Source organism: Tachysurus fulvidraco, chromosome 10 (genome assembly GCF_022655615.1).
Source record: "Tachysurus fulvidraco isolate hzauxx_2018 chromosome 10, HZAU_PFXX_2.0, whole genome shotgun sequence".
Lineage (NCBI taxonomy): Eukaryota > Metazoa > Chordata > Actinopteri > Siluriformes > Bagridae > Tachysurus > Tachysurus fulvidraco.
The window spans coordinates 11,036,811-11,061,810 of NC_062527.1; the positions used below are offsets into that span (position 1 = coordinate 11,036,811).

A 25,000-nucleotide genomic window follows, 5' to 3' on the forward strand; every position below is an offset into this window, starting at 1 on the left:
TGTGTGTGTATGTGTGTGCGTGCACATGCGCGTGTATGTGTGTGTGAGCATGAAGTCATACTGACCTTATCCAAGGACATGTGCTAAGTGATCTCATGTTGATAACTCAGGAAAGTCGATACCAAATTACATTCTAAATTTGCCCCCACTAGAGGAGCCTAAGTGCACGTTTGTGCCATTTGTTCGAGCACAAAGCTGGTGTTCTTCATATTACCTTTCATTTCTTTACAAACGTTCAGGTTCATCTTTTAGAAAGCAGGACTAACATGTTTATTAGACTCAGGAGTATGATGAGTGTCTAATCACAGCGCCTGGAACTACATTAGTGATCAAGCATGTATCTTGTAAGGCTTGATTATAATTTCTTAGAATTTTATTAATTCGTTTTCATAATGGTGCTTGACAATCTGAGTTTTAACTAGTGAACAGATATGATATGATGTCCGTTTTAAACTCTCCCCTCTTTCGGACCTAGCCATGTAGCTAGTCTCTGCTCTGACGAGCTGCCTTCAACTAAATAATTCACACAAACTCATTTTTGTATAAACCACAACGGAGGACCTGCTACAGAGGTTGTGACGGCTCGGGTTTTGAAAACAAGAGTCATGAAATTATTTATGTTTTATGCTCGTATGTCAATGCGAACTGCTACAGGATTTTTCCATCTCAAGTACTCGGTTGTGTCCACTGAAATATGTTGCTTGGTCCACATGTGGAGCGCAGACTGCCAGTTCATGATCCTTGTTGTATAATCTAGAGAGACTTGTAAAGGCACAAAGAGAGATATAGAGATTTAAGTAGATTTATATCTAGATTTATTATATAGCCTTGTCCTCTTTGATAAATTCATTTATTTCGACTGATACATTAGAAAAACTGATTTACTATCTTCTCATCCAGCAGATCTGGCTTGTGTCCTCATTTCAAGCTTCTGTTTATATTTTTCCGCCTCTGAATGATATATTAACCCTGTCCTCAGATACGAAAGAGCCGATCGGGTCCAGCTTATTTCCCTAACCCTATATTAACTAGGCATACACAGGTTCAGCAGGGGTGAGGTCTGTTTCTGATCTTTGTTGCAGTCGCAGTTCACCTCACACACAGCTGAGGGCTCGGAATATGACAAACTGCTCCTTTAAAGCTGATGGATGGCTGTCTATGTGGTTCTAAAAAAAAAAATCTGTTCAGTGTAGCTAATATTACGCTAAATATAGGCAGGCCGGCAGAGCAGAACAAAACTGAGCTGAAATGTACTGGGAAAATGAGAAAAAATATTCTTGCTTCTATATAATTGCCTTAGAATAAAAAAAACAAATAGTTTACACTGAACCACACAAACACATCACTCACTTTTCATCTCTATCACACACACACGCACGCACGCACACACGCACGCACACACACAAACTGCTTGAGGATATATAAAGGCTGACTTACAGCTGTGTGTACAAAGGGAAGCGGTAGAAAAGCTTGTGTCACTCTGTATACGCGATGAGTCGTCAGATTTTGGAGTAGTAATTATTCTATTTTTTGCGTGTGAGTGTGTATGTATGTGTGTGTGCCTGTATCTCAGAGTGGGGTGGGATGGGGAATCCAGGGCAAGTCACACTTGCTACACTCTACAGTCTGTATTTGTTTGCTGAGGAGACATCTGGATGTTATGCAGCTGATCGAGGACTTTACAGTCTCATCACAAGCTTTGTGCGTTCCCAAGAGAGTCGAAGAAGCAGACATGAAATTATAATTCACTTTAGTTGTCTTACCTTGGTCTGGCTTCAGGGTCCATCTGAAAAACAGGGAAATAAAGATAGAAAAATGAGACTGAATAGAGCCAAAGCAATAAAGCAGATGTGCCTTTATACTACATCTCTATCATTACAAGGACTATAAATCACCTGACACTATTATCACTAGATAAGAGGATGATTAAACAAGCCAGCGCCGTCTCTGCACAAAAGCATGCTTACTTTTTGACTAGCCGTGGATGGATAGGCTATTTTCGTCTAGGCTCATTAGCCCAGGGCTAAACCTGTGGGCTTTCACTCTGATTAAACACGCTCTCTTTTAGCTGCGTTTTAAAGCCTGACACAAACACCTCTAAAAAGCCCAAGACCCAGCTAGAATCGAATGTCGTCTGAAGTCAATCGGGTGGCTGCTATTTCTCCGTCTGTGTAAACTGTGCGTGTCAAGTCAACTGACTGTGAGTAACTGAGAAGAGGAGAAAATAAAGAGGTGAAGAAGAAGCATTAAAGATAGACACAAAGAGACAAAGGAGCAGAAAAGACAGACAAAAGGGAAAGAGAAACTTTCTTCAACCTTTATTAGAAGACAGGACAGCATAATGAAAAGCAGATAAGAGCACAGCGTCCGTCTGTGCATTAGCGCCTGTGCTTCAGCTCAGCTGGCCGTTTCCATTAAGAAACTGAATGAGAAAAGTCTCTGGGCTGGAAAAAAAAAAAAATATATATATATATATATATATATCTGAAACAAGATAATTGGAAGGAGTTTAAAAGAAATGATGAGTGAGGAGATAAGCTTTGTGAAGGGAGTGTCGAGAGGGCCATATTCAGACTGAGACGTTGAGTCAGAGCATCTCATTAGCGGCTGGATTCTGCATGCCAGCTACTGCTACGTGAAAGTACTTTGAACTTTGGCCTTTTCATTGACCTGAGGAGAAGTGGACTTATCTAATAGCTTTATAATGATGTGCTCCAGATAGTACACACTTGAAAACTTTAGTCTGCCCACCAATTTAAGGCATGTATTAGAGCCCTGTGACACCAAGCCAACAATAAACATCTGAAGGTTCCATTGTTCTTCTGCAAACTGATATGAGCAAAGTGCCATATTGTACATACATATGAGAATAACTCACCACACCAGGAGGTGGCAGCAGTTTGTATTCGTATAAATAGTCAATAAAAGGCTTTTAAAACCCCAAAAATATGAACTTATACAAAAAACCCCATAATATTGAGCCTCATATGTTCAATATATGAATTTTGCCCAAGTCTTAAAAAATGAAAAGCAAACATTAATAAAGGTAAACATAGGGATTTACCCACTTTGTTGTGAAACCTGTCTGTGCAACCAGTTACCATCAGAAGTCACTGGAAAAAAAGGGTCATATGATCTCAATATATAGACAAACAAACCTGTTCAAACAAAGAGTTTGAGAACATGCAGAATGAGGTTCTTTTTATAACGTGTGGAATCAAGTTGTCTGGTCTGATAAACCAAAATGTAACCCTTGGCCTTGGCCCAAAACCCTATATTTAGCATTAGCATCATTCGTCACTGCTCATCATTCTTTGAGCAACGTCCCCACGCTAAACCCGGTGTCATGTTTTAATAAGTAGAGACTGAGAAACGGGTCAGGGTTCCAGTCTGCGAGACACTTAAAACTAGGTCAGGGTTTCAAATTCCAACAGGACAAGGACCCTAAACAAACTACACTGGAGCGGTTCAAAAAATATGTTCATCAACGTCTTTTGTCCGATCTGCTGAACTTGAGCAATTTTGCCAAAAAAGAAGACAGAGATATCAGAATCCAGATGTGTGGAGCTGATAAAACTGTATTCCAGAGGACTTGCAGTTGTGTTTGCAGCCACAGGTGGTTCCACTAAGTATTGACCCGGGGGATGAATACATATGCAAGCAATACATAATTAAACTTAATTAACCTTTGGGTTACAACAGTGATATTTTACAGCTTCAAATGTCAGACGTAAGTGAGTAAATAAATAATGGTTCAATATGTGGAAATGTGAAGGGGGTGAATACTTATGCAGTGTACTGTATACTGCAAGGAGCTGGGGTGTAACCTGACAGACAAGCCTAGATGCCTCCTTACTCCACAGCAAATCTGATTAAATGCTCAGCTTGGAAAAGAAATGCTCTGCTCACCATCTACATCGTATGAGCAGATGTTGAAAAATGTTGAATTGATGAGAATAAAAATACACTTGTGTTCTCTTGAGAGTGTTTGCTTGCTTTGCACAAATTCATTTCTCCTTGACTGTGCTGGTTCTTTGAACAGGCAATCAAAAGTCTTTCTCCCACTGGCCAACATAATCAATCACCAACCATGGAGCACACAGTAGAAAACGTACAGTCGATGGCTGATTGCGTTGCTGTGTCAGAGCGTGAGAATGGAAGAACGAGTGAGTGTGTCTAAGGATGTGGGAGAGGCAGGCTTTGTGTTTATGGAACGTGAGAGGAAAGACTGGGAACTCGGTCTTGACTTAACTGGCATTAACGTCGGTCTCGGATGATCGGATCACTTACGTCACTCGATCAGGGAAACGTATGCTGTAGTTATGTCGAGGATCTGAATAGTGATTTTGCTGAGTTTTGCTGTTCACTTATCACAATGTGACCAGATCCGGGCTCTGAGTCCAGCCCTGAAAATAGCAATGCATCCTTTTCATCCAAATATTCAGATAGCAATGCAAACGTTAATGTGTTACGCTAATTACTTTTATATATAATAATATTAATAAGATTATAATTTAATAATTATTATATTATAATAATTATTATTTATAATATTATAAATAATAGTTTAATAATATTAACCCTGTTTGGGGGGTTTCCATGTTCAGCACCGAATGTCTATATCATGTCATGCTCTACACTCCTACAAGAGGAAATAGTTTTCACATGTTCACAAGTAAAAGGTTATATCGAACCCATTTCTGCTCTATGAGATGCATAGTGCATACAGTGCTTATTCATGAGCATCTAAAATTTGAAGGTTTAAGGTTATCAACAGAGGCAAAAACACGCATCTCACACTGAACGTTGGCTCAGTTTATATCAGACTAGCACTGCTGGAATAATTCATTAGTTTATACTGTGTACTGGGGAAAGGGGGGGGGGGTTTAAGTAGCTTACAATTGTATATTACCATAGAGTTTTTTAATTAAATTTCCAAATTAAAAATAATAGTGACTAACTATCGTCCTTTTTTAACATCCTAACGTTTTTGACAATGATGAAGTCTCCGAAGTGATACAAGACTAATTGTGATGATTTCAGTCAAAACAGAACATGAAGTCTGTCAGAAGATTGCACAGAGATTTGTGAGAACTGTATTCATATTAAGCATGTTGGAGTTTGTGCGTAATCGGAAATAAGGAGTGAAGAATCAGAGGTGAATTTTAAAACAAATACATTGCTAGAAATGAGCTCTGCTTCTCTACCTCTCTGCTCTCTGTTTATTTACTTACAGATTTATACGTGTTGATTATTAAAGATAGATGAAGTGTGTGTGTGTGTGTGTGTGTGTGTGTGTGTGTGTGTGTGTGTGTGTGTGTGAGAGAGAGAGAGAGAGAGAGAGAGAGAGAGAGAGAGACTCAGCATTATTCTTGGCTTTCTATACATTTACCTTGGGAAACAATCCACCAGTTCTGACATCAAATTTTTCAAATGTCCTGTTTGACTCAACTCTGTGTTACAATTTTTCAGCTGTAATTCAATTCGATGCGTTTGAGGTAGAATGTCAGCTGAATTACATAAAAACTGAAGCGCTTTAGGATTTGTGCAAGCTGGGATATGTGGCTTTGGCATCAATTATGGCAGAAGAAAAGCTTTTTAGATTTTGTGAGTGCTTAATTAAACATTTTAGAATGTTAAGCAAAGTTTAGTTTAAAATTTATTGTATTATATGTCTTATATAAACATTTAAAGAGAACTGTGATTCATAGTCCTCTATTTTTTTTTTTTTTTGATCAACTGAGCAGTCGAGCATTAAGGGCCTTGCTCCGGGGCCTAGCAGTGCTAGCTTGGTGGTTGTTAGTGACTAGCTGCACTTTGACTGTTTTCTTCTTAACACAAGACATATTACAAACTGTGTTAACTTTGCAAAGTGAATGCAGTGAAAACAAAGTCAGATTCACAGAGCTACCGTTTATTTTGTTAATCTGTGTTAGCAGGCTAATGCACAATGCAGCACGATGCGATGGATGCAAAGCCGACTTATTAAGAGAAATATTATCTAATGAACATTTAGCTTTGCACTGCAAGAAGCATGATTAGTCTGCCCACCAGCAAAAACCTCTCTCAGCAATTAGGATGGTTTAAAAATTTAAAGGGGACGTCTTGGTGATATATTTTTCAAATCTTAAAGAGACTCTTAAGCTTTTAATGAGGTATAATATGTTTTTTATTTACATCACAGAATCTAAATACAAGTCTAAAAAAGCAGGAGATTTGTGTGTGCGTGCAAGTGTGTGTGTGTGTGTGTGTGTGTGTGTGTGTGTGCGCGTGTGTGTGTGTGGCCGTTTGCTTACATTTAATACTGGATCCTGTGTTTATCCCTGTCTAAACCAGATGTGTGACAGACTTTCACAACTCCAGACATTCAGTGAGCTCTAACTTTGTTCACTGATACATATGTGTACATTTACAACCATGTGTGTGTCTTTGTCTTCTTCAGTGTGTGACTTTTAATCAGCGACAGAGAATAATCAGAGAACCAATCGACATTTTCTTATAATCACAATTAACCTAGAGTGCCCCATTTTCCAATACAAAGACACACACACACACACACACACACACACACACACACACACACACACACACACACACGAGCACACACACGAGCACACACACGAGCACACACACGAGCACACACACGAGCACACACACGGACACACACACGGACACACACACGGGCACACACACGGGAACACACACGGGAACACACACGGGAACACACACGGGAACACACACGGACACACACACGGACACACACACGGACACACACACGGACACACACACGGGCACACACACGGGCACACACACGGGCACACACACGGGCACACACACGGGCACACACACGGACACACACACGGACACACACACGGACACACACACGGACACACACACGGACACACACACGGACACACACACGGACACACACACGGGCACACACACGGGCACACACACGGGCACACACACGGGCACACACACGGACACACACACGGACACACACACGGACACACACACGGACACACACACGGACACACACACGGACACACACACGGACACACACACGGACACACACACGGACACACACACGGACACACACACGGACACACACACGGACACAATTTAGCTCTGACTAAAAATTGTTCTCTGACCATGTGGTGACCAGTGAGCTAAAGGTATCGTTTAAACTCTGCACGCGATAAAAGCCTGTGTACGTGTGTGTGCGCAATCAAAAGACAGGGCGTCTGTGTTCGTGTATGTAAAGAAGTGTGAGTAAGTTTGTGTCTGTGTTAATTTGTGTAAGTGTGTATATGACCTTGATATGTGCAGTTGTTATAGCTGGAGATTCATGTCATACTCAGCACTGGCAAACATCCAGAGCACCTGCCTACGCCACTGTCCTTCACCTACCCGTCTGTGAGCGTGTGTGGTAAATCCTCCTGCCTACAGAACTGTGTGTGTCCTGAATGCTTACACCACTGCCCTTCATAAGCCTCCCTAGATTTGCTCAGACCTTCCTTCCTCCCCTCTTTCTTCCTGTGGCCCTGAGAAACCACACAACCAGTCTTAATAGCCTCATACATCTAAAGACCTTCAAAACACCCCCTCCCTTCCAGCCCTCCAACCTCATTTAGGAATTTTAGTGCACACTCAGGAGGGCTGCCTCAGAACATTACCAGGGTTCAGAAAAAACATTTTGGAAACATTTTCCATTTTAGGTTCGGCGCCTGGGGAGAGATTAGATGTTTAGACAATCTTTTCATAGTGACAATATGAACCCACAATTATTTGTCAGAAACCTTCCTTGTCTCGCTAATAAACACAATGACCTTTGTGGTGAGGACAGAATAATAATTTATGGTTTGACTCGGGCTACGTTACCGGCTTCTGCGTTCATACTAGCTGGATATTTTTGTAGTAAATAACAGTTCAATGGAAATGAAGCCAATTTTTTTTTTTTTACCACTTAGGTCTAGTCCTCAGGTCAATAGACTGTAGAAGTCTAATAAGTCTAAGCAAGCCTACAAACTGATTTTCTATGCCACTGATTTAGCCATTGTTCATAATAATGCTCACATTAATATTGACTTCCTAACAGAAAACTTCAAAAGAAATAAAACGGTGTTCAGGAGCCATGTGTGGAAGGGCAATTGTTAGTTCTTCAATTTCTAATGTGAAGATAATTTCACCATTTATCCAGTCCCTTGCTTTCTCCGTAGAGATCAATCACGGATCTTGTTAAAAATAGCAATGAGTTTCTTAGAGCTGAAAGTGTTTAGTTATAAGCACTCTTGTTTTTCTGGGTACAAGCTGAAGCAGTTATTTCTTATTTTCATTAAAAGCATGTCTAGTGGTAAGTAACCAAAGCAACTGGATTTGCCCATCATTTAACAGGCTTCATCAGTTTAGCTGGGTGTTAAAAGTCAATCATGTCATTCTGAACTTCCTGTTAATCACAAACTCAATGCTCTGAAGGAGAATTTCTGCTCACCAGAGGTCTTTCTTCCAGTAGAGCAACACCAGGCGGCCGGTTTTGTCCCGCCAGCAGAGGTGCCAGGTTGGCTGGGGCTACGCCGTTTTGCTCAGCGTGGTCAAGCTCACCCAGCTGCTGTGTGATGGAGTCCATTTCCTCCTGCAGTTTCTCGGTGTGAACGCTGATCTCAGCAATCTTCTCAGCAGCGTGTGCCGTCAAAAACGCCTCTTTCAGGTCTACCAGGTGAAGCACACGCCACTCCTCCTGACGCACCAGCCTCTGTAACTCGTCAAACTGCTGGTTGACGTAGCACTCGAGCTCCTCTGGGCTCATCTGGCCAAGGAACACAATAAAGAAATTAACAAGGGGTGGAAGATATAGCAGAAAAGGAGACAGGAAAGGAGGGCCAAAATCAGTGAGAAAAAGTTAATTAGAAAAGGCATTGACACAGGCTTGCCAAATGAGCTACATCTAATTTTGGCCCTGTGATAAAAATTGCAGAATGGAAATATGGATCACAGGCACAGGTGGAAGAGATAAGAACTAATGTATCTGAAGAAAGGGAGGAAGAATTTGACAATAAAGAGATGACATGATTGAGCACCTGGCAGTCCAAAGACAGAGATTAGGCAAAGAGCCTAGGGCATCAAACTTGTCATTTTAATAGCAAATAGGGAGTTTTTTTGCACATCCCATTTCACAATAAGGACTTTGGCTTTGAGTGCCACCATCCTACACCATCTGTTCAGGTTTCAGCACTTAAGTGCTTCGTGTAACTCCCTTCAAACCCATTTCGTACTTTCCCTTCAGGATCTGTTTACTATCATTAATTTGAAATCATACTTTTACAGCTAATGCACCATCACCTAGCCTGTCACAAGCATACTGCCTTGCAATCTTCTTCTACTCATGACTCACCTTGACTGAAGGACTGGCATTCATTCTACACCATTTCTGCAGTCTGGAATGAATACAAGCCCAATGGCCTTGTACAGTTCTAAGCAGGTCTCTAACTCTACTGCAGTCCAACAATAAAGACTGCATGATACATCAACACGTTGCCAGAAGTAGAGAAAGTCTATTATGTTTAGCTCTGCCTCCCCTTTTTTTTTTACAAAAGAAATCAATCCGCAACTAGATGAAGAGTGCTTGGGTTTTTTTCCTTTGATACAAGCCCAGTCCTATTAGCCAAAACCTCGAACTTACATAAGAGCCGAGAGATCTCAGAGGTAAAAGCTTATCTCAAGCATCACAGTAGATATAATTGTACTGATTAGTGTTGGAATGTACACAGATTATTAATACACAAGGGTCCATGCAAGTGGATGCTTCATTACTGGAGGTAAAACAATAATTAATGAAATGAAACCAAAAATATGCTTTTGGAGAACTAGATCAAATCTGTTGGGCACAAGTCAGTTAAAAGAGAGACAGAGAAGTTTTCAAACTAACTGTGCCAGTGTCTTCTTGTCTTTTTGTCTATTTATTTGATCACTTATTTGATCCTAGCCTTGACTGTCTTCTGCTGTCCCCCTCTCCATTCTAGCCTTGAAATTAAGAGCTGTGGATCTGGCTGGTCAACCCAACATGCTCTGCAAAAGTACCCTCTCGCTCTCAAAAGGTCTGCTATTCCATAGGGCTGATGAGATCATGGACACACAATATTTAAGCATTCTTAAGTCTCACAGAAAGGCTGAATGTAACAGCTGCACAGTTCAACCACTACCACTTAGCATGCTACCACTTTGTGACCCATGGGGTCATGAGCCCCCAAGTTAAGAACCACTGGTGTACACAGAACCTGAACTCATGGCATCTGTGGGCTGGTCTAGTCATTGTTCATTAACACTATGGGGGTCCTAGAGTCAGCACTGGCGACTCTACAATTCCACAGCTGTTCCAGTTTTTCCTCCAATAAATAACTAAATAAATAAATAAAAACCATTTCAACTCCAGCAGTAAAGTGCTGATCTAGAAACAAAAACTATTACCATCTAAGGCTTCACTGTTTCCATGACAATAGCTTGGCGACATGATTTTAGGTCTACGTATATGTAGAAGAAAAAGAACTTAAAAAATTCTGCGTGTACATGAGAGAAAAAAGAACAGTTTTCTGACAACTGAAATGAACTACACAAATATCACACAGCCAATGCCAGCAGACCTTGAAGTCTAGCAGGCTCTGTAAAATAAAGCTATGATATAACGTGCAATATTCTATTCAGCCTGTACACAATGGCAAGAATTCTGCTCAGTGTTAAAGATGTTAATGTGCACGATAAAATACACTCCGAGGTTTTGACGTCGGTTTTAAGATTTTAAGCTCCCACATCTGATCATATAGTGGTTCGGTTCTCTAACTCGGGGGTTCCCAACCTTTTTTGTGCCAGGGACCAGCTTATTCATAAAAGAAATTCAAGGGACCAGTTGTCAATTTTAATGCCTCAATTTCAAGATGCATCATTTGGAACATATCACTGTGTAAAACAGTAACAGCCTATCATTTAATTGCATATAATGAACATGGTGGCAACAGACTTGTAGGAATATACCGATCTTTCAGACTCGTTCACAAAACGTTTCCCTTTTCTCCCATACAATTGGGTCTATTCAAAAGCAACTTACACAGCACTCACTCACTAGCAGGTGGCAGTAATGGCAAATTGTATGAAAATACCAGTCCATTTCACCTGTCAAATCTCTCCAGAACCACTAAAGACAATCACTTCGAAAGCAACTTAGTGTTTTCACTCACCAACAGGTGACAACAAAGGCTAATTGTGTTTCAACAGTCAGACAGTTTTAGAATACAATAGCAAACACACAGTGATTTCAGCTAATAATTTTTAAAAGTATAAAATTAGAGATTAAGCTTTAACCTTTAACAAAAAAATACCAGACCAGACCAATGAGAACAGAACATGAACTGCTTATTGATTGCTAAAGCCTATTTGTTCTTCCTGGGCATCCATTAAAAAAAACATATATGCATCCGAAACAATGTACACAAATTCCAAGATACAATAAAACGAAATTTGAAAAGGTCTGCTTCACAAATATGAATGAAAACCAGCTTACAGTCTGATATCCATATCAGTGAGACCGCTGGGATTGCTTGGCAGCCACAAGAACATCATACCGGGGCTTGATGGTTGACAATGAGACACGTAGGGTATTCCTCACATCCAGTCTGTTTCTAACTCACGTTTCTTTCTTTCGAAAAAGTCCTCCGTTTTGTCTTTGAGAGTTGGGTGTTTGGTGGTTAAGTGCCGCTGAAGTTTTAACGGCTTCATTGCTTCATTTTTCACCACAAATAACACACAACGGTTTTGGCCCCCGCGGAATCCCCTGTTGTCGTAAATCCATACCTAATGTAGGAGGTATCGTATTTACGATTGAAGCTTGACTTTTTTTCTCTCGCGCTATTTTCGAGTTGGTCATCGCCTTTCCTTTTACCAGAAACTGCCCGCAATGAAATTAGCCATTGAAGTTTGCTGAGGCCCGCTCATCTCTCCACATACTTCGATCACTTCAGGTGCACCGCGCTTTTTTGCAGTCCGTTCAGATACGACACGTTGCTAAGCAATCGCAAGGCGCTCAAAGAAACATTTTAATTTATTTATTGTTTATGTTTTGGATTAAATAACATGACATGTCATAGCACTTAAAAAAAGACAATTATTACAGTTATAAAAACAAAATTCTGGGAATATTTCAAGGCCCGGTACTAACGGGTCCACGGACCGGCACCGGGGGTTGGGAATCACTGCTCTAACTGATGGAAACGCTGATTCCTTGAACTTGTATGGTACTTTGTCTATGGAATAGGATTACTGGTAGAGCATAAATGGCTATAGACCTCCAGTCACACTGAGTGCTGAATCTATTCTGTGAGAACAGAAATAGTGACTACATAGAGCTGTCAATGAGAGAAACACATTAGTGGCACATTAACACCAAATGGCTTTGAAATGGCCGTCACCTCACCCAGAGTGATGGCCCCTGTCCAAGTGAGTGCTTTTTCCAGGAAGATTTCTTTCACCTTCTCTTTCCCAGCTATTGGCATTTCTCTGTGGCTGTAATCAGACTGTTGAAATTACATGGTAACTCATAATGCACAGAGAGAGAGAAAGAGAAAGAGAGAGAGAGAGAGAGAGAGAGAGAGAGAGAGAGAGAGAGATGGGGAGAGAGGGATGGAGAGAGAGAAAGAGAGAGAAAGCTCTTTTCACCACTGAGTGTAAATGCAAAAGAAGTACTTTAATGACATAAAGCCCTGAACTATTCAAGTAGCTATTAGAGTAGAACGAGAGAGAGAGAGAGAAAGAGAGAGAGAGAAAGAAAGAGAGAGAGAGAGAGAGATGGGGGGGGGGGGGGTGTCTGGTTTGACTGCACCAGGATTCTTACAGTTCTTGGTTTCACTGATGAAATTTTAATATCTCATAGATTTTATAATGTTGTAATAAAACACAGTTTGGCAGATCTGTGAAGCACATAAGCAAGCGCTTTCATTTCATTAATGCATCTGTGGCTTGCACAAAAGATACTAAGAACACATGGAAAAAGAAAGGGAGAGTATGATATGTACTGACTACATATGGTGGACATATGGGGTTCCGTGTGTGTCATTTTTAACGTTTTAAAATAAGCAAAAAAAATCCCAGCCGGAGAAGAACAGAAGAAGATCCAGGAATAAAAGATGACAGAGATGAGGGAGTGCTGCACATATAATGGTAAACTACTCTCCGTGGATGAGCATGTATATATAATCCAATACGTCTTACACTTTCTTCAAATAGCACGGCGTAGTCTCACAGGAAGACTGAGATATAAACTGCCAGACATGGAGGTCCAGAGCCATGACCCCTGAGGCAACATCCGTAATTAAACAAGCACACTAATGAGCTAACATGCCCTTGTACATTATACCCTAAACTTATACTGAAGTTTTCCCATGAGGACTAAAAAAGATTACATTTAATATAATCAGAATATATGCATAGAATGACCTAAAGACACACGTTTTCAGTTCAGCGAATGTGATTCCAAAAATATACACGCAGAGAATTCGTCTTGATTGTCCTACCCTCAGCCAAGGCAGAACACAAACCTACTTTCAGCATTTGATTGGAGGAAAGTATAGATGCATTCAGTGGTATTTTTAACACTTGATAAAAAAATTTTCCTTCGATGTCAAACTCCTACTGACTACACTAAAAGGTACCTATAAACTTACTCAAAACTTTCATGCTTAAGGCATCCGCTTTCTCTGTTAATCTCGGGTCATAAATTACATTTACATATTGACACCTGATTGGTTCTTAAACTTTATGACACAATAACGCTTGTAGGATCACAATAGCAACACCAGAGTTTTGATCGATTTCCTGTTTTCTAACCAAATCTAACAGTTTTTTTTTACTTTATTCACGAGTACACATTTATTTCCTCGAAGTTATTTAATTCTTAACATTTTCTAATGTACGGGATGACTTTAAGCTCTTGTAAGCCCCTAATGCACACAGAGCCTCTTACTCTTCAAAAGAACTGGGTTAAGCTGAGCAGAAAAAGACCAGATTAAATAAAGAGGTATTTGCAATTATTGTGTGTGGCCATTTGTAGAAATAAGGCTAAAAGAGAAGAAGGGAGAAAAAGGGTAGATTAAAAGAAATACAAAAGGACAAACAGGAAGAAAAACAGAAAGGTGGAAAGGAGAAAAGAATGGATTTCGTTGTCCGAGAACCAACGATGAATGTTTCAGCATGATGATATTTAACAGAATTCTGTGAGAAGAGCACCAGGTTTTCACAGGGTCTTCAAATTAACCTTACACATTACACAACTCTTTTCTTCTTCTCACTGCTGCTGTGTGTCTTTCAGAATGTCAGACAAATGATGCACTAATCACGAGATTGATGCTCATGATCACACGAGATCACCACATATGCCACCGAATAAGATAAATTAAAGAAAGGAACCTCATACATTTGATAATTTATAGTTGCCTTTAAAGCTGTGAAACATCTCCACAAGTTCCTGTTATCCCTTATCTTATAACAGCTATAACTAGTCGCTTCCCTCAGGAGCTTCTCTTGTTTTTCTCTCTTGATCTTGTTTTAAGGCAAAAAAGATGTAGCTTGTTAGTATCATGTTAGTAATAAACCACAAACCGTGCTCTATCCTGAAGACTTTCACAATTCTCTCCTTCCGATGTGCTAAATAAATGCTAGATAAACAGATAATGAAAAGATCCACAGTTAAAAAAGTGATTTTAATGACAAATGAAGCTAGTTTTGGATCCTTTTCTACTACAGTTCTGTCCTGACATGGCAACCAGCTAACTGAAACCAATGTTTAGCTTTTATCTTCATTATTACTGCTTATTGAGCTTGTGTAATCATATCATGAGCTTGAGAGTTACATTAAATGGCCATTAAATAACACCTACAGTATATTGTTATTGTTTGGAATTATAATCTTGGCCCGTGCTTGGTTTCAGCATGATTTGGGAAGGAAGCAATTAAAAAGTGCACCCTGGAGTCCTGCATGCTTAAGAGAAATGACAAATAAAAAAACAAGCCAATCTTTAAACGCGTCAGAATCGTTATCCCAACCAGACCATATAAACCCAATAGCTGCTAGTCAGTCTGGCCCACTTACATCTGGACTGGTCCACTTGGTCTTGATCTTCTCAGACATTTCTTGAGTACACGCCAGCAAATCTATTCCCTCTTTACCCTGAGAGAGAAAGAAGAGAAAATTCATCGGAGGAGATAAACATATTCAAAATCAGAGCTGCCTAAATAATCAGCTAAAGCATCAGATATAAATAAAGCATAGAACAATTAGACTTTATGTAACATCCTATTTGTCACAACTACAGCATTTTGGAATCAATAAGCTGGTGACAAAGCATATGTTACCCTCTACATCCCAGACAGCAAAACCTTTAAATTGTAGAAGTGGATTTAGCTTGATGCCATTTCTGATTAGCGTATGTTTGCTTTCTGTGTTGCACTTTTCTCACACAAGGTCTAATTAAATGTTTAATGCCAGGCCTGATCACTTGCTTAACAAGGGAAATAAAGAGCAGAAAAGTGCAGCATCGATACTGGGCTCAACAGCCTTATTACTACCAGTAGTACAGCTTCACTGTTTATGTGTGTAACAGTTAATAAGGTTGGTATTGATTTGCTACGTTGTTCTTAATGCTAGGCTTTTCTCTCTTACAGTGTATTGTAAATAAGTCAGATCAGCTCATAACCCATTTCCTCTCTACTATATATAGTTACACTATATGACCAAAAGTATGTAGACACCAGAATTCCACGAACAAGAATCCCAAAAAACTAGTTTACAGAAAACTCTTCAGTTGGCAAAAAAGCACAGGCATCTTCTTTTAAATGTCTACCAGTGAATACACAAGTGAATACACAAGTATAAGGGGAAGTCGTGGCCTGATGGTTAGAGAGATTGACTTCTAACCTTAAGGTTGTGGGTTCGAGTCTCGGGCCGGCAATACCATGACTGAGGTGCCCTTGAGCAAGGCACCGAACCATACTGGGTCACCATACTTGGCTGTATGTCACGTCACTTGAAAGTGTAACTACTGTCTATGATACCTGTACTCTTATTTGATGCACATCAAAGAGGGTTTGGTGCATTGGGATAAATGCATGTTGTGATGAAATCTCACGACTTGGCCAAAAATGTGTAGTAATGTGAAGACAGATTTTACATTAATTTCTTGTCGGAAATGTTTACAAATGTAGCATTTCATTGTACTTTTGGTGTTGGAATAATCTCCACCTTTTCCACTAGGTTTCAGATCGTTAGGGAGGTCTGGAGTGCGTACCAGTTCATCCCAAAGGGCCCCACGTGTGGGTGTGACGTCACATGTCCAGAAACTTTTGGCCATAGTGTAATTCAGCAGGAGCACTGGTAGTTTTTTGTATTTAAAGTTGTATCCTTACAGATCCGATTGCATGATATTTCTCATGGATCAGGATATTAGACTTAGATATTAGTATTTTAGGTGAAATGGCTGTGGCACAATCAGTTGAATGTTCTCCAAACAATAATCAATAAGTGACGCCGCATATTATTATTTATTCTCTGTTAAACGTGTGTCTCTTATTTTTGAGTAATGGTCTGGTGTGAACAAACGTTTCCACCTCTGTATGAGGTCGGTAACACACCTATGACTGTATTCTAATTCTTATGTTATCATTTACATATGATAATGGCTGTGCTTTAACGTTTGCTGACTTAAACTGAGCCTGCAATTACTTTAGGTTGGTGGAAGAATAAAGCATTAACAAAAAGAGACAGCTAATCACAATTTAATGTCTTGGTTTTTATCAACATTTTACCTAAAATATGAAATTTGAAACTTAGTTCCTAAGGATTACTGAATACATAATGATACTAATGAGTGAAAGCATTGTAATGTAACCACTTGAGAATCAAGAAGAAAGAGCAAATATTACCTGAGAGTAATTTGCCTCAAATAATTTTGAATCTTATTCTGATGGTTTTTAGAAAAAATTCGGCACATGAATATACGATACCCAAAAGTATTGGAACGGCAAGGCCAATTCATTTGCTTTTGCTGTACATGAGACAAGCTAAAAGGTGTATTAAAAAAGACGAATATGAGACCTTGGATCCAAATTTCAGCTGACTCGTATTTATCTTTTCATTTCACGTCCAAATGTCTTCAGTGTAGAACAGAAACACAAAACCTAGCCTTGCTGTTCCAATACTTTCAGAGGGGACTGAAACCTGTAGTCATTTGTACACCATGAATGCTAAAGCTATACATTTTGGTGAGGTTCTCGTCTATTTCAGAGCTGATGAAATACGGTTGAAACCAGATATTTACATACACTTCAGAAAAAAACACAAACTTTTATTTCTTTACTGTCATACATTAAATCAGAGTAAACTTTCTGTTTTAACCCAATAAATATTAACATATTTTTTGCATTTGTTAAATGTCAGAATCGAGCGAGGGAGAATTTTTAGGTATTTTTATTATCACTTTCATCAAAGTCGTGAGAAGTATATATACTACATTATCCTGCATTTAAACAAAAAAAAAACTTTATAGATTTCATTTTAGATTTCATGTCCCAGGCACCCTAAATTTCAACATCTACTCTTCAATCAACTTATGAGCAACCCAGTTTTACACACATACACACACACACAACTGGCTCCAGAATGACTGGAGCCTACACAAAGACCAGATAACCCCATGCGGCTTCTCTGATTGAACTCATAGGGGCCCTCAACCAGAACACACACACACACACACACACACACACACACACACACACACACACACACACACACACACACACACACACACACACACACACACACACACACACCACAATGAGACATTCCTTTAACTAATAAAACAAGTAGATAAGATACTCTAAGATTCTTATTCTTATAACCCTGCTGTAATGTATTTCTTCTGTTAAGGCTTGCCTGACTTAAAATGATTTGCTCCTTACTTTCCCGACAAGGGTGTATTTTTATTCATATGTCGGAAAAAACATTGTATTTAACATCAGTTATACTCTAATTACTGATCATGGCATGTTAATGTATACCTGTTCTATTGCTTTATGCCCCTTTAAGGTCTGATGTCAGAATGTATATGAAGCTGTCGTTTTCTTCTTACTTCCTAATGAAAGTGCATTTTGTTTTGTGTTACACCTTTGTTTCCTTGCCTTTATAAGAACACAATATCGTATTAACATCAGTTACCCTTTGATTACTGATCTGTGTATATAATGTACCGCTGCCTTTATACCGTCATTACCCTTCATGTTTAGTATCCAAATGACCACAAAATTATCAGTTACTCATTTTTCAAACACTGGTGTATTTTATTTGAGCACGAAAGGTGCCATACCGTCTTAATACACCTTGGATAAAACTTTAAAGCCATCTAAGAGTTTGATAGCTAAACCACGCCCACCGACACCTGAAAACAAAGGTAGTTTTTCCCTCCGAATTCTTGCCGTAGTATTGGCCATCTCCCCAAAGATGGGTGGAGTTCGCAACCTTTAAATAGTCACAAACACCACCAATCCGTGGTCAGACTTTCGGAACAGCTTGGAGACGACTCCATCTTCCTTCAAAGAAGTTCCAGCAAGCTTCACTTCCACGAATGACAACTGCAATGATCTTCAGGAGAACTTGGAAGAACGTCTGACCCCACCCTAACTGACTTTTCAGAGATTTCTCTGTTGCATCCGGACTCTTGTGCAGTAAACCAATGCTTACCGTTTCCTTTACCAACCAATTTAGATGCGTAATTTTAAGTAGGAATCTTTCATTGAATCGTAAGGTGAATTTAAGTTTCTGTGACGATTTCCCAGTTAGGGTGTGATTAATTTTGAAGTTTAAAATTACGGTATAAAGTAAAAGGGATGCAAATCTTTCTTGGCCGGGAAGATACCGTCTTCATAGAAATAATAAAGGTTACACGGCCTGTTCGCCGGACGAACAGACCAAATAAGCGTAACGTTAATTCCATTACCGTTAATTTCAACTCAGGTTAAAATATTTAGAAGTCACTATAACACGTTATAGTTACTTATAAATATTTACCTTGTTTCGCGAGCCAAAATCGCTACAATTCCATTCTGAGTTTAAGAAGCTTCTGATAGGTTAATTGATTCCATTTGAGTTAATTGGTGGCACGCTTGTGGATGCATATAAAGACACACCTCAAACACAGAGCCTCTTTCTTTGACATCATGGGAAAATCAAGAGAAATCCACCAAGACCTCCACAAGTGTGGCTCATCCTTAGGTGCAATTTCCAGATACCTGAAGGTCCGACGTTCATCCGTTCAGACAATAATACACAAGTATAAAAAACATGGGAATGTACAACCATCATACCGCTCAGGAAGGAGACGGATTCTGAGTCCCAGAGAGGAACGCGTTTTGGTGCGAAATGTGCAAATCAACCCCAGGACAACAGCAAAAGATCTTGTGCAGATGCTGGCTGAAACTGGTAAGACAGTGTCATTATCCACAGTAAAACGAATACTGTACCGCCATGAGCTGAAAGGTTACTCTGGGAGGAGAAAGCCATTACTTCAAAACCACCATAAAAAAGCCAGACAACAGTTTGCAACTGCACATGGGGGGAAATCTTAATCTCTGGAGACATGTCCTGTGATCTGACGAAACATAAATTAAACTGTTCGGTTATAATGATAAACGGTATATTTGGAGGAAAAAGGGCGAAGCTTTGAAGCCCCAGAACACCATCCCAACTGTCGAGTATGGGAGTGGTAGTATAATGTTGTGGGGCTGCTTTGCTGCAGAAGGGACTGGTGCACTTTACAAAATAGATGGCATCAAAAAAAAAAAAAAGTGGATATATTAAAGCAACATCTGAAGACATCAGCCATTAAGTTAAAGCTTGGGTGCAAATGGGTCTTCCAAATGGACAATGACCCCAAGCATACCTCCAAATTAGTTACAAAGTGGCTTAAGGACAACAAAGTCAAGGTATTGGAGTGGCCATCACAAAGACCTGATCTTAATGCCATAGAAAATTTGTGGGTAGCAATGAAAAGGCGAGTGCGAGCAAGAAGGCCTACAAATCTGACCCAGTTTCACCAGTTCTGCAAAGAGGAGTGGGCCAAAATTCCAGCAAACTATTGTAGAAAGCTTGTGGAAGGATACCCAAAACGTTTGGTCCAAGTGAAACAGTTTCGGGGCAATTCCACCAAATACTAAGAAAGTGTATGTATACTTCTGACTTTGAAGAAAGTGATAATAAAAATACATAAAAATTCTCCCTCGTTCGATTCTGACATTTCACAAATGCAAAAAATATGTTAATATTTATTGATATAAAACAGAAAAAAACTCTGATTTAAATGTATGACAGTAAAGAAATAAAAAGTTTGTGTTTTTTTCTGAAGTGTACAGTATGTAAATATCTGGTTTCAACTGTATATACAGTTCATGCTATTTACCAATTTTATTTAATATTTTAAGTAACATCTTCAGCTTTAAGATTAGTTTTCTCAAGTATTGAGAAAAAGACAGAGCTGTATTGAGCAAAGACACAGCTCAAGAGCTGTCAGTGAAATATCAAGCATGTATAAATAAATATTTACATTTACAGCATTTAGCAGATGCTCGTTTCCAGAGCGACTTAAATTTATCTCATCTCATTTTTATACATCTGCGCAATCGAGGGTTAAGGGCGTTGCTCAGGGGCCCCAGCAGTGGCAGCTTGGTGGACGTAGGAATCAAACTCACAACCTGCCGATTGGTAGTGCAAAACCTTAACCACTAGGCTACCACAATCCCCAAAATATATATGTGTTTTAATAAAAAGGTAGCATGACAAATGAACATGGGTATACATATAGTGAAAGCTAAAAATGCACAGTCGAGTATGTAGGCTGCTGTACTCTGCTATTCCTTTTATTATTTTAATTTTATTGCTTAATATAAATTTATTTGAGTCAAGGTTTAAAAGCTTTATTTTCACTTCGACTTCTTAATGCAGGAAATTGAAGTGAATGTCCTTTATGTCAAACTGTGATTTCAAATATATTTTATTTAGGAATCATATTTAACTTGGATATTAAAAAATGAATAGTGTGTAAATGAAATTTCAAACAAGTATGTAATGGTCATCCTGCCGAGGGTGTACTGGGACTTGTGCCCAGAGTCTCCTGGGATAGGCTCCAGGTTCCCCAGTGGTGTAGACAATGGATGAATAGACCTTTACTGGGCCCTCTTTTCTATGGCTCAATGTTTAAATGCCACTCTACTGGGCATATAGGCCACTAGACAAGGTCTGCAATGTTATTTCTATAATGTATTATGTAAGGAGTAGACAGTATATATGTTAGGTTATATTATGTAATAAGCACACTGTACATAGTGAACTGAAGATCATTTTGGAATTCTTCATAACCGTGTGGAAAAGGCTTATTGGAAAGAATATAATGAAATGATTGTAGCATAGAGACAAAGGTCATGAATTGTTTACAAGACTGGAGAATTATCGCTAATCAACGAGAGAAGAAAACAATGCATGTTGTTAAATCAAGGCCTTTTGCTCATACTCACCTTCTGCCACATGTAGGCTTCCTGGAGTGTGATGATCTCGTGTTCACGATGATCTCCCTGTACAGCACACAACACACACACAATCTTTTCGTCCTGTTTGCAGTACAACGATCCCTCCTGTCCATGTTCCTTACATCTCAGTCTTTCTACTGTCACTGTGTCTCTCTTTCCTGATTCACACCCACTCTGCTCCTCATCCTGCCCTTCCACCCCTTCAGCTCCACCCTCAGCGGCCTCTGCCTCTTCCAGTCGGTTTGCGTCTGCCTCTGGTTGAGCGTTGATGTCGGCGTTGGCATTTGCTCCAGGGTCTGGAGGGCTGTAGGGCTGAAGCGGATGTCTGGTGCTGCGTGTGTGTTTCTCAGCATGGACAACGCAAAAGGCAAAGCGACAAACAACACACATTTGTATAGCAGGCTGCGCTTCGTCTGGTTCACATGCATCGCATGTGCCGTCCATCTGCGGCAGGTCATCATCATCCTTGCACCTATCATGTTGGTTCATATTGGAAAATGGGAGAAGGAAGGGCAACAGGCTGGGAAAACAGAGAGAGAGAGAGTGGTCCCAGGGAAGCCTAGAGGGGAAAAAAAGAGCAATTTAAAAATAGCCACAGCTCAGGGGACATGGTAAACATAAGCAGAACAAATGTACTTTACTCAGCTTTCCACAGCTGAGCCCAAGCTCACTGCATTAAATCACTCCTCTACTGACAGAAACAGAAAAACTGAAACTGTAAACAAAGTCTGACGTTCTGAGATGATCCAACCTGCAGCTCTAATAGTGTGGTAGTCAAGTTACAGTAGTTACACACAAGTCAGCCGTTCTGAAGTCCAAGCCGAATCTAAAGTCCCAAAGCTGCTACACAAATCAAGTCAAAATGGGGTCCGGGGTAGAGGGGGGGGGCAGAAGGCATGTAGTTACCACCGAATAGTTTATTTATCTGAGGGACTCTGGTTACCTTAATGAAATTGTACAGCAGATTGAAGGAGTGTACAGTAGTCCTACTCACTGCTGAATAGTTCATTATTCATGGGATTTTTTTACACATACAGCAAAATGCAGTAAGTAACACCTCGAGTAAAAATCACATAAACTGATCTCATAAATCCAAAAGTGGTGGTTGAGAAAGTACAACATAAAATTCTACAATGTTTTACTTGTATGGTGTGAGGTAGTCTTGTATGTTGGTACGGCAGAAGGTCCACAGCAGTTTTTGATGGCCAAGGACCACCTAACAGTGCCTGCCTGATATGTAAAGCAACCAATTACAATCTGTTTTGTTCAGGGTCATGTTTAGGGGTGTGAAAATGTAGTCAGTGACGAAAAAGACCAGCATGCAAACACAAAGATCGTTCATACAAGAAAGACCAAGTCTGTACTGTGAACTTCATTTGGAAAATCAAGTGTTTAGCTGATCCTCATAAAGAATCATTGTCACAATCAGAGACATTATGGCTTCCTTCTTCCATGATGTCTTGAAACGCCTGAAAATTTGTTTGAAAATTGGTGTTTCCAATTTTGTGTGCCACTAAGACTAGGTGTGACGAGGTCTGGGTCTGGGTCTGACATGACCTAGAGGACCATTACATTTACATGTAGTCCAGAGTGACTGATTTCAATTTATACAACTGAGCAGGGCCTTGCTCAGGGGCCCAGCAGTGGCAGAATGGTGGACCTGGGCTTTGAACTCATGACCTTCGGATCAGTAGTCCAACACCTTAACCACTAGGCTAACACATCCCTCCATTACGGGTTATTACCACCACAAAGAGGATTTTTTTTCCAATACCAGCATGACCCAAAGTGTGTTATTCATCTTATACCACAGTTAGTTGCCAGTTATACCTTTAGGTTTATTAATCAGTGACACATCATTCTTTTTATCCAATTATAATAAATATTTAATGCGATGGAACGTCAGTTTAGTGTCTTTTCAAACGTTATAGCGGCTATAAAAGATGCCTCACCAGCCTTTTTTTTCTCTCCCTTTCTTTCTTGAGAGCTACTTTTCCATTGAACTGAGAGACGCCAGTTAAAGAGGCTTTAACACGTTTTAAGCTTATATCTCACAGCTGCCTTGCCCTAGGAGGAGCTGGTACAGTAAGTATGGCTGGGGTTAGTATGTTAGTATCTAAATGTATGATTGAACAAATGAGGATAATAAAACTAAAAAAAGAAAGAAAGTTAAAGGTTTAACACTCTCCCATGCCACTGGAAGACTAAAATAATGCTTTGTAATCTGTTTATTAGAAGCCTTAGATTATGTAGAGTGTCCTGCAAACATGCTCTATAAAAAATAATGTATTAGAATGAGCACATGAGCATAACCCTACCGTTTGAAATAGAAACAGAAACAGAAATTGTAAATGACATGCTGTTACACAGCATTGATACCTTCTGACTCATCAGATATGAGAATTCAACAAAACTTTGGTACAAATATCCTTTTTAGATTCTGATTCATTGTTGTAGTGTTGATGTAGTTTGTTTAGTTTCTCCCTACTTTTAATGCACCGGCTGCTTTGATTTGTGTTGGAAATATGCCTTCACCAGCTGTCTCCATTATAAATCTGGAGTCCTGATGACTCCTGCTGTGACCAAGCTATATCACACAACATATTATAAGGCTAACAAATGACACAATGATGTCAAACGGTAAAAATCCTGTAATAAAACTAAACAATAAAAATGTTAGGCCCGGTTTAAAACTGGCCAACAACAATAAACTAATTTTATGAAAAAATTCGACATTCGTTTTAACTACACATATTTTGCATGTTTGTTGTAATCTGTATTAAAGAAAAATTCCAAATACTTTAAAATGGCACGACAAATAAGCTGAGACCTTAAGTGAATAAAACTCTTAGTGTCACCTCCAACGTCTACAGCCATGGTCCCAGATGTTGTACTTGTGGTCACAAGGTACTCATTTTGGTTTGCCCGCAAGGTTATAGGGGGTCTAATTTATCACATAACATGGGATTGCTGTGGTTTGCACCACTTAGAAGACATAAAGATGGCTTTGGACTTCAATTGCAATGAACACATTTGCACTCAAGTCTCCATCAGTTTGATTTGGTCAACCAGATAGATGAGACATGTTTGTACTAGAATCAATTTCCGAGTTATACAATTGCACTTTTTGACCATACAGCACATGGTACATAGTTATAAAAGGAAAATGATTTAAAATAATACAATTCTGTCACCCAGATGAAAATGGGTTCCCTTTTAATGCCTGATTCCTCTCAAGGTTTCTTCCTAAAATTATTTTAGGGCCCTTTTCAAATTCATATTTTATATTCTGTATGCATATATTTTTATGAATTGAATATAGGGTTTTGAAAAGGTAGGCTTATGGAGAAGTTCATATCAAAGAGTACTCTGAAGCAACCCTTTTGATTAT

General features: G+C 39.5%; 1 protein-coding gene across 6 annotated transcripts in view; it reads right to left on the reverse strand.

Annotated features, from left to right (window-relative positions):
* trim44 (tripartite motif containing 44) overlaps positions 1-25,000 on the reverse strand; it is a 52,621-nt gene that overhangs the window by 25,949 nt on the left and 1,672 nt on the right. For 4 of the 6 annotated variants that reach the window (XR_003444735.2, XR_007144142.1, XM_027173177.2 and 1 more), the window contains exons 2-5: positions 21,598-22,168; positions 15,131-15,208; positions 8,492-8,806; positions 1,764-1,786 (exon numbers count right to left, since the gene is read on the reverse strand). Coding sequence is in view for 4 of the 6 variants with exons in the window: in XM_027173177.2 (XP_027028978.1) it covers positions 1,764-1,786; positions 8,492-8,806; positions 15,131-15,208; positions 21,598-22,098 (917 nt within the window). In the remaining 2 variants the exon portion in view is untranslated. Of the gene's footprint in view, positions 1-1,763; positions 1,787-7,410; positions 7,545-8,491; positions 8,807-15,130; positions 15,209-21,597; positions 22,169-25,000 lie in introns of all 6 variants that reach the window. The other 2 variants (XM_027173174.2, XM_027173175.2) reach the window with 1 other exon arrangement.